The 13,440-nt window shown below is 35.9% G+C and overlaps 2 protein-coding genes across 2 annotated transcripts; one reads left to right on the top strand and one right to left on the bottom strand.

Annotated features, from left to right (window-relative positions):
• Positions 1 to 720: 720 nt before the first annotated feature.
• Positions 721 to 2,780, top strand: EAF02_004409 (uncharacterized protein; the record flags this gene model as incomplete). The annotated part of the gene is made up of 4 exons (XM_038900457.1): positions 721 to 800; positions 966 to 1,203; positions 1,314 to 1,879; positions 1,955 to 2,780. The coding sequence occupies 4 exons, from the start codon at positions 721 to 723 to the stop codon at positions 2,778 to 2,780; spliced, it is 1,710 nt and encodes a 569-aa protein (XP_038760164.1).
• Positions 2,781 to 12,188: 9,408 nt separating this feature from the next.
• Positions 12,189 to 13,331, bottom strand: EAF02_004410 (uncharacterized protein; the record flags this gene model as incomplete). Its single annotated transcript, XM_038900458.1, has 1 exon — positions 12,189 to 13,331. The coding sequence occupies one exon, from the start codon at positions 13,329 to 13,331 to the stop codon at positions 12,189 to 12,191; it is 1,143 nt and encodes a 380-aa protein (XP_038760165.1).
• Positions 13,332 to 13,440: the final 109 nt, after the last annotated feature.

A 13,440-nucleotide genomic window follows, 5' to 3' on the forward strand; every position in this document is an offset into this window, starting at 1 on the left:
ACTAGAGAATGTACATCGAGCCTAGTAACGACACGACGGTTTTCCCATCCGCACCATCAACTGTGCTAGAAACTACCGAAACTAATGTGGTATAGCCCCTGAAGAGTGGTTATAATCGGGAATGAATCTGACGTGGGGCGAAGTGACAAGGCTTGAGCTGAAACGGGAATTCTGTGCATGCCGACCAGCCCGTTGAAAACATTTATATATATAACATAAATGTCACGAGTTTCTTGGGATATATCAAGCATTGGACAATGAAACCATAAGCTTTTGGATAAATCTGTCTGAACAAAAATAGATGAAAATTAGCCAATGGATTAACAATTGAATTTCCCAAAAGGTGTTTGATTTTGCTGTGCACAGAATTGTCTTCAGCTCGAGCAAGCCTATCTTTGACTTGCGGTCACTAAACCGGCAAATGTCAAAAACATCCCTACTAGCCATATCTCCATCTGCGATTGAATCAAGGTGGTGTCGTTGCACTGTTGCCCCAAATTTTCTTCGCATGTCACTCGATTCATTCGATCCATTGCACCATCCACAATCCATAAACTAAAAGCTTGCAGGTGTTGAATGCAACCGACCTACTGTACTCCATACTCCATGTTAGAGACTCGGATACCCCACGGTATACGATCCATACGATCGCAGTAAATTGATGGAAGTCCAACATCAATTCAAGCCTTGTTATCCTTATTATTCTGTACACCCGATATCATGGTTGAACATTGTGCACCAGCAGTTTCATCGAAGAAGGCTCGGGTAGAACCTGTCAATAATGCGGCATCGGAAAATAGGTAAGGTCCGCCCTGGCAGCAAGCCCCTTCATCAACTGTCCCAATTTCAACCTCCCCCCATACTCTGTTTCCAACCATCAACCATCAACCTTCAGTCTCCTCTCACTACCATGGACATTGCTATCATAACTGACTCTCAACTGACTAACAACTAATTGGAATCAGGAAATTACGAAACCGTCTTTCGCAGAAAGCCTTTCGAGCTCGACAATCGTTGTATATCAAAGATCTGGAGAAAAAGCTTGAATGGGCCTCAAAGCCCGAATCAGATCAGAATGCCAAGCTGGAAGAGACAAACAGTATACTGCGTGGTCAATTACTCGATTGTCACAAGAAACTAGAGAGTTTTCAAGTGACATTAAAGGCTCTCGCGGATTCTGTAGCATATGCTTTGGGAATCGAGGTAGGTTCACCTAGTTGAGTCAAACACACTCCTCAACGCGTCCACATATACATTTCCTGTGGAAACTTCTTGATTATGATGACCAAAGTAACTAACACGTATTTCAACAGAAAACCCCCTTGGATATCGAACCTACAACTCACACCAACGATGATAGTGACGATGCCGAACCCGAAGGACCACCTGCGCAAGATAAAGGCAAGAATGAACAAAATAGACAAAGTGAATGGACTCCTGATAATGAACCATCATTGAGCTCTAACTTTTACGATTTCTCCGATATACCCGCCGCGAATGTCCCATCACAAAATGTACAAACTCTCCGTCTCTCCCCGAAACCGCGAGCACCCCAATCAAACCTTCACGACAAAGGCAATATCGAAAATGGGACACTGGTCACTAGCAGTTTGCCACGATTGGCTTCAAATGATTTGCCGCATTTTTCTGCACGTGAAATCTACAACCCAACACATTTGACTATCTCTAGCTCATATGAACAAATGATGGGAACAGTTCAGTATAATAGTTATCTTGGAAATGATTCTCTGATTACTCAAGACCAACCTCTACAGGTCAACCATACAAATTCAGCCTTTTCAGATCACATTACCGTGTTCGAGAATGTCTTGAGGCAAAGATTGAGCAAATCAACAGCACTGATTCGAAGTAATGAAAGGTGCGCTCCTCTCCCATTTGAACATTATTCTTTAGAAGATCTCGATTTAATACGACCTGAGCTTATTATTACCAGCATTTTGAATTCAGCATATATCATGCTATCGACTTTCATTTGTGCATCATGGCCTATTATGACAACCTGGCATTGTGCTACTAAAGCTCATGTACCTATTACTAAGGTCATCGCATATCATGTCAATCCAACAGCTGCTACATACGCTGACCTTGTCACCAACGGAGCATGGCTCCCGACGAAAATACAAATGTCCATTCCCCATCCAGCAATAATAGATTGGGTACCATTCCCATCGTTACGAGACAAACTTATCCTTTGCCACTCAGCTAATCCATCTCTGGATCAAATTATTTGTGAAATTGGAAATAGTTATGTAGTGGAAGCCGACGTGTCTAAGCTGGTGATGGGAACTAGTGCTGCAACGGGTAACATCGGCGTCTGGGATTTGGTTCGATCAATGTCAGGAGGAACAAAAGAATCAGCATTCTCAAGCGAAGATAATGTTTCATGGGACGAGATTTGTAGAGCTAGCTTCGAACTCAACAAGCAAATGCGAGGGGGAAATGTCTTGCAGGGTCTCACTATGGAACCGCTTGCAACACTGCCAGCACCGAATGTCGCGGCTCTGTTCAACTCCAAGCAATTGGCACTCTCAACTTTTGTAGCTCTGGGAATGAATCAAGGCGTGGCACAGTACAAATTAGATTCGGCATTTTTTGAACGGCATCCAGAACTTTATGATGGTAGTGCAGCGATAGTAGCAAATGGTACACGATTAAGACCATCTGATCACTTTCCAATGCCGGGGCCGAGATTGCTGAATGAGGGGGTTTTGAATTACTATAAGAACTTGGCTGCATGGGCATTGGATACGGGAATCTGAGCTGGCTTGGGGAATAGGCGAAACGGGTAAAGGAGATAAGTTTCGTGGTGGTACATTCATCATAAAATGATTCATATAGGTTTTGGAATGAGCATTTTCGGATAATTGGGGACTCGATGATTTAAATTTGATGGAACGTTTACGGGAATTAGGTAGGATATACCAGGCGAAAGGGGGTGATTTTTATTTTTATTTTTCTCTAAAATGAGCTGGAGATTCCAGAGATGGGATTCGTGGTATTGTATGTTCTTTTCAGTTACATGAATAGATTTCTTGATTAAGTGTTTGGTGCTATGTGCTTTTTTTGCGTTTTGGTAGTGATATATTAGTGATTTGAGTTATGAGCGATCTTTCTTAGAATGCTGGAATGCATTTACGGGGGGGGTGCTGTTGTTAGTTGGGGGTGGGCTCTTGATGATGATATTGGTGCGGTAATCTTATGTGGAGAAGAGTATCTTGAATCGATTTCGTGTTGTTTGTAGGTAGGTAGGGTGAAGTTATTCTTTGTTGTGTTTTGTTTTGTTTTGTTATTTTATGTTACTTATATTACTTGTGTTACTTATAATGTTTTTAAGGTGTGTATTGAGTTGGATTAAAGGGAAAGGGTGAATGGGTGTTTATAAGATGGGTTCTTATGGTTTTGTGAAGAGAGTTTTCAGGGGGAGGGAGAGATGGAGAGATCATTTCGGGGGGGGGGGGGGGGGGGGGGGGTGGGTGTTAATATATATTGGCAAGAACTGTGAGGTAGATTGAGGGCTTGTCTTGTGGTTTGGAAGAATGGAAAAGGAGAGGTGATTGGGCTGGGACTGTATGATGAGGGAGGTGTTTTTTTTCGTTTCTGTTTTTGTTTTCGTTTTCTGCTTGGTGTGTTGAGAGATATGAGAGAGTGGTATGAGGATTATTCAAGATGGGAGGTTAAAGGGGGGTTAGGGGGTTTCCTTTCACTTCTGGGATGTGGATAGATGAATGTTATTCCGAGGTTTATAAGTTGGAAGAACTCATTGTTTTCTGATCAGTTTGTTTGTTTATTGTATATGCGATGGAAGGGGGAATTTATTTTCTGATCGAAGTGCATCTCTTGTTTCTTATTATCATCATGTATAAGGTTACATAACAGTTCATACGAGACAACACAATTCCACGTTGCGCCCGCTCACTCCCCGATAATCCAAATCATTAGGAAGAGGAAGATGTAGAATTAGAATTGAGCTCTCTCCTCGCAAGTCGAAGAGATATATTGACTGATATATTTGCATCATTGTTTCCTCACGAAGTTCAATATCTACTATAGACGATTCCTGAGATTCGATATAAGTTAATGGGTTATACAATGCTAGAAAGGAAGACTTTAAATGTTTCCTAGAAGCCTGATACATTCTGAGTTACATTGGAAGATTTGAAGTAAAATTCCTATCATGATCTTGAAATGTAGGGGAGCTACATAGTACTCATTTGTACTAGTGAAGCTCTGATTGTATACTCATTGAAGTATTCAATATCAAGATTTGTCAAGGTACGGGTAAAGACTTATATTGTACCATAAGGGTAGAAGAGCTATGGAAGAGTGAAGCCCTACTTATAGGAAGTAGGGCGTGCTAGTATGTTGTACCTGAAGCACGAAGGCAACTATAGATTATATAATTGGCGCTGTAATAATACCCCCCACTCAAGGCAATCAGTTCACAATTGCAATACCAATTAACCTTTTAGAAAACAAAATAATACTAAAATACTCTAATTTCTATTATTAGATTAAAATAAACTTTTTTGGAAATAGTAATCAATTACCAGAATTTTTTAGATCTACCTTGACCTCAATTCGGGGGTGCGCTTAATATAAGTACTAGCAGGAGATCAGAAGTAGTAGATCTTTTAAAGCCTACCCAAACAAGCAGTTTTGGTTTATCTGGATTTGCTAAATGGAAAGTGATAATTGTATCTTCTTGATCACAAAGGTTTTCGACAGATTGCTAAGATACTGGGTAATGTTTCTATTTGACTTAATAGTGAAATCCGTTCTCGTTATAACAATTAAGTAGTTTATCGAATTTCTACCACTCGGTTTCCTTGTTTGTTTCATTATCTCTTTCTAGGATACAGCCTTAGTTTTAACGGGATTCGGCTTCGTTAATCGCTTCTTGATTGACTAGTCCAGATGAGCAGTGGAGTGGTTGGAGTAATAAGTTGTGGAATACTAAAAAGATCTTAAAACTAGTAAGGAGCTGAAGTAGACAGACTCGTTTATAAACTTTTAGAATCTTATAAAGGCTATTCTATTTATTATCATCTTTCTTTATCAAACAATTGATTTTTATATTCTTAATATTAATCTATACTTTATTATCTTTTTTATATAAAGGGATATCAATACGAGTTTTGTTAATATAATTTTCATATCTCTAAATGGATTGAGTGGCTAGGGCTTTCAATTTTGTTAGGATGATATCAAATCGGTTTGTAATCTTGTTAGCTTTTAGGAACTTACATTTGTGTTGATATGATAGGTTTGGGGGAATAGGTGAAGAGAGCTCAATATTGAGGTATAGATGAAAATTGTAATTAACGAAAAATGGGGATATGCTGGTAGTCTCTAAGGTGGTATTATTAAGTGCAAACTCTGCGAGTGGGAGTTAATTGTATCAATTATCTTAATAAAAGTTTATAAAAGCTTGAAGATATTGTTTTATTATGGTATTGATCCTTTCTGTTTGTTTATTGGATTCGGAATAGAACGAAAAGGATTGTTTTAAAATGATTAATAAACGTTCGGATAAGTGTTTTCAGAATTCTGATATAAATTGTAAATCTCTATTGGATATTATATTGTCAGGTGTACTGTATAGGCAATAGACTTTTTCAATAAACCGATTAGTGAGCTTCTTTGCGAATAGTCTTATAATCGGGATGAAATAATATATTTTTGTTAGGTGGCAGATAACTATAATGATATATTAATGCTTTTTGCTATAGCATTTGTTGATTGGTAGTGATATAATGTAATTAATAGAGATATCGGATTAGGGGCGGAATGGTATTAATAGGGGTTCTAGGAATCTGGATGTGGCAAGATGAAAAGCTTTAGTTTGGAAACAGAGTTAACAGATTTATATATAAATTTCGATTTCCCTTAATATATTGAATTACTAGTATATACAGAAGATAAAATTAATAGTTTTAATTCGACCGGAATGTTCTATTGGATTAGTAGAGTATATTTGGTATATAATCTGGATATGAAGTTTAGTGGAAAAGGGAATAAAGAGGTGATTGCAATAGAAAATTTTATTATTAATTAATTTATAGTTTTAAAGAGCAATTCAAAGGTCTTTTCGGATCGATAATAGTTAATAGTGAATAATTGGGTTCTAAAGTATTTTATGTATAATAATAACCAATTCGGATGATTTGTATACTTTATTGATAAGATTATTAATCGGCTTTTCAGTATCAAGGATGATTATACCTATAGGCATTGTGATGAGATTAATATTATTATTTGTTTGTTGAATAAGGTTTTTGAATATAGTAATATCGAATACTTTTTTCGAAAGGATTATTTATAAGCAATTCTTGATTCGGTTATTATTAGGGTTGGTGTATATAGAGTAATCTTTTGCTTTCCTATTCAATATATCAAGGCGAATTGCTTTAAGATCCGGTTTATATATAATATAAAAGTTAAAATCAATTAGGAATTTAGTTTATTTAGTTTATCTTTAATTCAATATCTTTATCGATATAAAGTACTCTAGATTTTTATAATCAATAATGATCTTGAACAACTTTTGAGTTCTATATAGTTCGGGTCTCCATTTTTCTAAGGATTTGATGATAATTAGTAGTTCCTTATCATAAATCTTGTAATTATATTCGATAGCATTATGTTTTGAGAAGAAGTATGTAATCGGATATAATCAATCCTCATCGTTATACTGAAAGAATATTCCGCTTATAGTTTAATCGAAAGTATTTGTTTTGATAATTGTATAGCAGTAATAATCAAACATTGCAAGGATTGGAATAAAGGTAAAAGCATGTTTTAGGTTTTTAAAGATATTCTCTTAATCAGTAGTCCAATTTTATATATTCTCTTTTTTTAGTAGATAATTTAAAGGTTCCGTGATTTTAAAAAAGTTATGAATGAAGCGTCAATAGAAATTAGCGAACCCTAAAAAGTATTGAAGATCTTTTAGCTTAATTAATAACTTCTATTCAAGGATAATCTTAATCTTATCGAAATCCATCTTGATACTATCAAAAGTAATAATTAGATCGAAATATTTTATTCTCCTCATTTCGAATTTGCATTTGTTAATATCAATTTGTAATCCAATATCAATAAATCTCTATACAACTTTATAAACTTACTTTCGATGATTTATAACATTCTCAAAATAAATCAAGATATTGTTTAGATATATTATACAATTTTTATCCAGAAGATCAAAAAGAATATAATTGATATAATTCTAAAACAAGGCAGAAGTATTGCAAAAGCCGAAAGGTATTATTAGAGATTCGAATAAGCTAAAACAAATTGTAAAAGTAGTTTTTCATTTGTGATTTTTTGTGATTCGTAGTTTATTGAACGCAACGATGATATCCAATTTGATATAAACTTTAGTATAATATAAAGTATTAAGGATTTCTTTAATCAGTAATAGTGAATAACAATTCTTAATAATAATATTGTTCAGTTTACAATAATCCTAGTAAATTCGAATGCTTTCTTTAGGCTTTGCAGTTAAAAGGAATAAAGCAATCAATCAGGAATAGGATTTGTGAATAAATCCTTTATTTAGGTTATCATCAAGCTATTTACAAATAACTTGAAGCTCGGCTGGGGATATTGAACAATCTTTGTTATACGGAGGCTCTTTGCTTGGCATAATCTCGATCTTGTAATTCCAAAAGTATTATAGCAGAAGCTTGTTGGTAAGAAAGAATAAGAATTCAGCGAATAGATTGTGAAGCTAGGGTAATAGCTTGCTCTAAATCTTTATTGTAGATGGTATAGGTTGGTCGGTCTTTTCTATAAACTTTTTGATATTGCTTTCTATAATATTGCGATATAGTTGAATAGGATTGTTTATTATTATACAATATAATTTGCAAGCTCTATCTAATTTATCCCAAATTACTTTTGTGATATAAGCTTTCTGATCTTTATAGAATTAAATAAAGCTATTAGCTGTGAGGAACTTTATATTGTTCATTTTCTATCGGATATTTTGTAAAATATCAGTTGATTCCTCAGAGGGCTTCTATAGTAATAGAGGGTTTAATAAAGATAAAATGTTTTAGTTTTATAGCGGTTTTTTGTATATCCTAGAGTTTGCAATGATCTGTACTGGGGCCGGTTTCAGGATCGACCGGTTTGGTATTATCTTGGCATGGGTTTCTGTTTTTCTGTTGATTCGATAAATATAGTAGTAGTTTGAGTTGGGTGGTATTAGATCAGCAGGATTTATATTATAAAGGTTTCTATTAGTATTTTTCTTTATAATTAGAGTCGAAGGATTGTATTCCAAAAGTATTGATTGGTTTTGGAATAAGAAGGAGAAAGTCTGGAGATTTTCATTGATAACTTCTTCAGCAAAAGCACAATATAAGATTGAGATAGATTTCTTTGAAATAGATTTCAAAATAGATTTCCTAACAGGTATATATAATATTGGATTGAGCGCTATATCTGCTGAGGTCGGTATATCGTTACGATCAGGAATGATAGTTACAACAGAGTTAACTAAATAGCAATATCTGGAGTAATATATGAATATGAACTTAAGAGTCATTATTGTTCAATTAATAATAGGGTTATAGCATTGAAACTATGGAAAACTAAGGATTATAGGGTTCGCATTAAAAAGATTGATAATATAGAATAAACCAATTTCTTTATAATTATTAATCTATAAATCTAATAGTATATACTGAGATAGGATATTAGAAGTCCTTCTGTCTGTAAGTAACAGATTGCGGATAGTAGGGAGAGGATATATAGAGATACCAAGCTTGGATATAAGGGTTCTATTTATAAATCTATATCCCGTAGCTCCATTATCTACTAAATCAATAAATAGGATAATCATATTAAATATAAGGAAAATTTCTGTTGAGATTTTAAAAGATTTACTATTTATTATTCTAAGATATAAAGGATCCCTAGATATAATCGATCTTTTAATTTATAAAGACAAACTTTTCACAATGAACCTCGATTTACAACTATAAATCAAGATTAGTCTTTTAACATACTTAATTAAAGAATTGAATTTTCACTATCATTCGAATATACAAAACCTTTAACGAATCTGCCCAGATCTCTGCTGCTAATAGGGATTGGAGAGGTATATCGAAATAATGCTGTAGTAGTCGGGAAACAATTAGCAGACAGGAATGTATTCTGATAAGTAAGGCTATAAGCGTTACAATAGAGTTTGGAATTGTGATAATAATCGATAACAGGAAAATAGTAAATATTTGGAATGTGTTGATTTGTAGTAGGGGGATGATCAAGGTATTGTATAGTTTCTAAGTTGATATTATATTTTGTATCATTGTATCGCTTTTCTTTGTAGTTAAATTTAATATAACTAGGCTTTTTGCAATAAAAATAGAGGCTAAGATCTAGATATTGTTCTCTATTATAATATAATAAGGGTTGCTGGCTTTGGTAAGCAGTATCCAGTTGTATAAGATTTTCAGAGGGATTAGGCATAGGTATTACAACAGCAATAACAGGCTTCTTTTCATTAGGTTTTTTCTGATTGCTGAAATTAGTGTTTTGATTTTTGTATTGATTGTTAAGATGAATTTTCTTCTCTAAGTTATTGTAAATATCTTGCTATCAAACTATTTATGTATTAATATCAATGGTAAAAGGTTTATTAGGGTGGTTAACTAAAATATCGATTAATTTTTATGAAACTTTGAGTTTAAGATCAATAACTTGTTATTTGGCAGTCTTCTTATATTTGATAGCAAGCTGCTTGAATTCGGTAATAAAGTGATCAAATGGAATTTTCTTCATTTTACATTTATTATAATCCATAGAAGCTTTATATAAAAGATCTAGAATCTGATATTACTTGTTTAATTTATATTAAATATCTATTACAATATACTATTCAGAGGGCCAAAGATCGGAATTATACACATTATCTGTAATTATATCAAAGTATATCTGATTGTTTGTATAAACAAAGCCAGAAAATAGACTAATAAGAAATATGATTTTCTGAAACTCTGATTCATTTTTATAATTTATAATCAAACAACAATTAACTGCATTACAAAAAGTTATATACTGATCTTGGCGTTTTATAATATCTTACTTATTATTACTAAACTTTCGAGGATAGCAAGATATTTACAACAAGGTGAAGCTTACGAATTATTATGAATAATAATCTTCAATATCTCAATTGTATCTTTCAATTCAACAATCTTTAATTAATATTGATAGCTTAGACCTAAGCAATAGTAGTTTGGGCTTGTAATAAGCCTACAATCGATTCGATCGATTCAAATACAGCTTGAGTAATAACAAAATATATAGCGTTTGAATTATTAAATAGATCTATAAAGGGAAAGATATCGGCTTTGGTAGAGTTGAGAACATGATTCAAGAAAAGGAATTGCGAAGGTAAGCTAAATATAGATACTTCTAATACAGATACTTGTTCACTTATCTTCGATACTTTTTGAAATTCAAAATATTAGTGGCAGGATGTATAATAAATCAACGGTGAATGCAATCGGCATAATCGGGATAAGATATCGGTAAGGCTTTAGAAATAAAATAAGAAATAAAGCTATGATAGTTTATTTGAAGATAATATAAACTGTTAAGGTACGGATAAAGACTTATATGTACCATAAGGGTAGAAGAGCTATAGAAGAGTGAAGCCCTACGTATAGGAAGTAGGGCGCGCTAGTATGCTGTGCCTGAGGCACAAAGGCAACTACAGATCATGTAGTTGGCGCCGTGACAAGATTATTATTATTTAAATATACAGGTAATTGTATAAGATCTTCACTTGTATAAAATTGAACGATTTGATATTCGTGTTTATATTCATATTCACATTCGAGTTTATTTACATCTATTTTCATCTCATCATATCTTGTTTGTTTTATATTTGTATTTAGTTGTATTATTTTATTTTTTTTTTTTTTTTTTTATTTTTTTTTTTTATTTTTTTTTTTGTTTGTTTGTTTTTTTTTTTTTTTTTTTTTTTTTTTTTTTTGTTTTTTTTTTTTTTTTTATTTTTTTTCTTTTTTTTTTATTATTTTTTTTTTATTTTTTTTTTATTTATTTATTCGAATAGTTCTTACCCTATTCTCCCTTTTCTACTCTGTACATCTTTCGCCTTTCGCCCTCACCTCTAATCTCCTCTTCTTCTTTCCTATAATATATTTACTCAATCATACATTTCCTCGCTTCTCGCATAAACACACTTATATATACCTACCTAACAATCACATCATTTCTACGCCTTAATATACCATTCTCTTTTCTTTCTTTCTCTCTATTCTTTCTTGATTTCTATCAAATCAAAATCAAAATCGCTATTTATAATCTTAATCTTCCCTTCTTCAAATTATAATAAGCTCAATCCAATCCAATCCAATCCAATCCAATCCAATCCAATTCCAATTCAACTCAATTCAACACAATAAAACACAACACTAATACCAAAACATTCACACAAAGCAAAACCAAAGCAAAACACTCAAACCCCACGCCCTCTCACAAAAAAGTAATCAATAAATCAAATCATACTTCTCATATCTATTTAGAGTATGTACTCATATATAATACATACACATACATACAGATATGATATATCATATAAAAAAACTCCAAACTCCAAACTCCAACCCCCTAACCAAACCAAACCACAATCTATAGTACTTTTCCCCCATCACGCGTTTTCATAATATAGCAATTTTGTATGTAGTAGTGATAGTGATATAATTCTGCCCCGCAGCTAGTAGGAGGGGGTTGGATTTGGATGGATGGTGGATAGACAGGTAAAACAGAAAGGTAAATAGGTAGATAGATAGATTAGATAGGTAAATTAAAACATCCAACATACCCATCCGTAACCTAATTCTAAACACCTCGCCTCAACTCACCTCATCCCATACCCCCCTCCCTCCCCTCCTCCCCCCTCCCCCCCACTAGGCAACCCCATAAAAACCTTCAGCAACTTCCCATAATCCGGCGTCCCCAACCCCGTCACCGGATCCCACCCCTCCACCGCCTCAAATCCATCCGTGCCACACCCCGGATTCTTCCCACTCGTAATATCATTCATCGCCGCCCGATTGCCATACAACACCGGATTCACAAACCCCACCGTGCTCTTCCCCCCGCAATCCTCTCCTCATTCACCAGATTCAGCAGCGCCCCGCAAACGCCGGACAACTCGCGCTCGTGCCAAACGCGAGCGAAAAGCGTCCATTCACCGCCGTCACATAGTTCACCCCGTTGGCACTCACATCCGGATACCCGCGCACCATTCTCGAATTATTGTATCGCTCCGCCCCATACCCCGGCGCCGACTGCGCATAATAAGCCGCCATGACCTCTTTCTGATACTCCGGCAGCGGGAAAACATTCGAGAACCCCCCACCGCTGAAAATGACCTTGGACGCCGCGCTCTCGGGACTATGCACCGTGCTGCCGTTGAGAATCTGCGTCGCGCCCACACTCGTCACATACGGACACGTGCCTGGAAAACTGGGGTTGAACAGCCCGGACGACCCGTTATTGTACGCGCCCGTCGCCGAATCAATACACTGGCCCCCATTTCCCGCGACGCCGAAATCGCCCGAGGAGTACAGCACCGAGACGCCCTGGAGCCCGAGTTTCATGTACTCGTTGCACTGACGCATTTCGTATTTCGCGCCGAGATCCGCTTCGTTGGCGGAATACGACGTCGAAATCACTTTGGTGCTTTGATAGCGGCCGCATTGGAGTTCGCCGGGGAACCCCCCGGGTTTGGTATCCGGGTATTGGCCATCGACGTTGGGATCTTTGGAGTCGCCGCCTTCGGCTGTGCAGTAGGAGGCATCGATCGCTTCGAGGAAATTGTTAAAACTTCCTCCCTCGACTAGATCGCCGACTTGGAAGACGGTCACTTGTTGCGGATTTATGAGCGCCATGGCAAATTCGAGATCGAGTGCACTTTCACCGTTGAAGGCGAAAGATTGGTTGGTTTGCTGCACGACGGCTCCATCGATCAAATCGACAATCGGTACTTTATTCGCTTGATTGGGCGAGAATTGGTCAAACCACATATTTAAATCTGTTTGGAGAAATGCCTGCGGTGTATATTCGACTACACCCAGCGTATTATTCGTCGCGGATTTTGAGCCCGGGGGGAAATTGTAGAGGGCCTGGAGACAGGCGGTTGTAATCATAGTATCGCAATTCGCGAGCGTCATGAGAGCATTCTTGACATCGGCTCCTTGTTTAGGATTCGACGCATCTTCGGGACTTCCCATTTTCCCAACAGGTTTTGTATCCCCAACACCCATTCCGATCCCAGTACCCATCCCATCCCTCTTCCTCCTCCTCACCTCCTCCGCCCTCCTATTTAACGCTTTCAATGGCTCCGGTAAATTTCTCTCCTGCCTCACTTGCTTT

The sequence above is a fragment of the Botrytis sinoallii genome, assembly GCF_014898435.1.
Source record: "Botrytis sinoallii strain Bc 23 chromosome Unknown BSIN_006, whole genome shotgun sequence".
Taxonomy (NCBI): domain Eukaryota; kingdom Fungi; phylum Ascomycota; class Leotiomycetes; order Helotiales; family Sclerotiniaceae; genus Botrytis; species Botrytis sinoallii.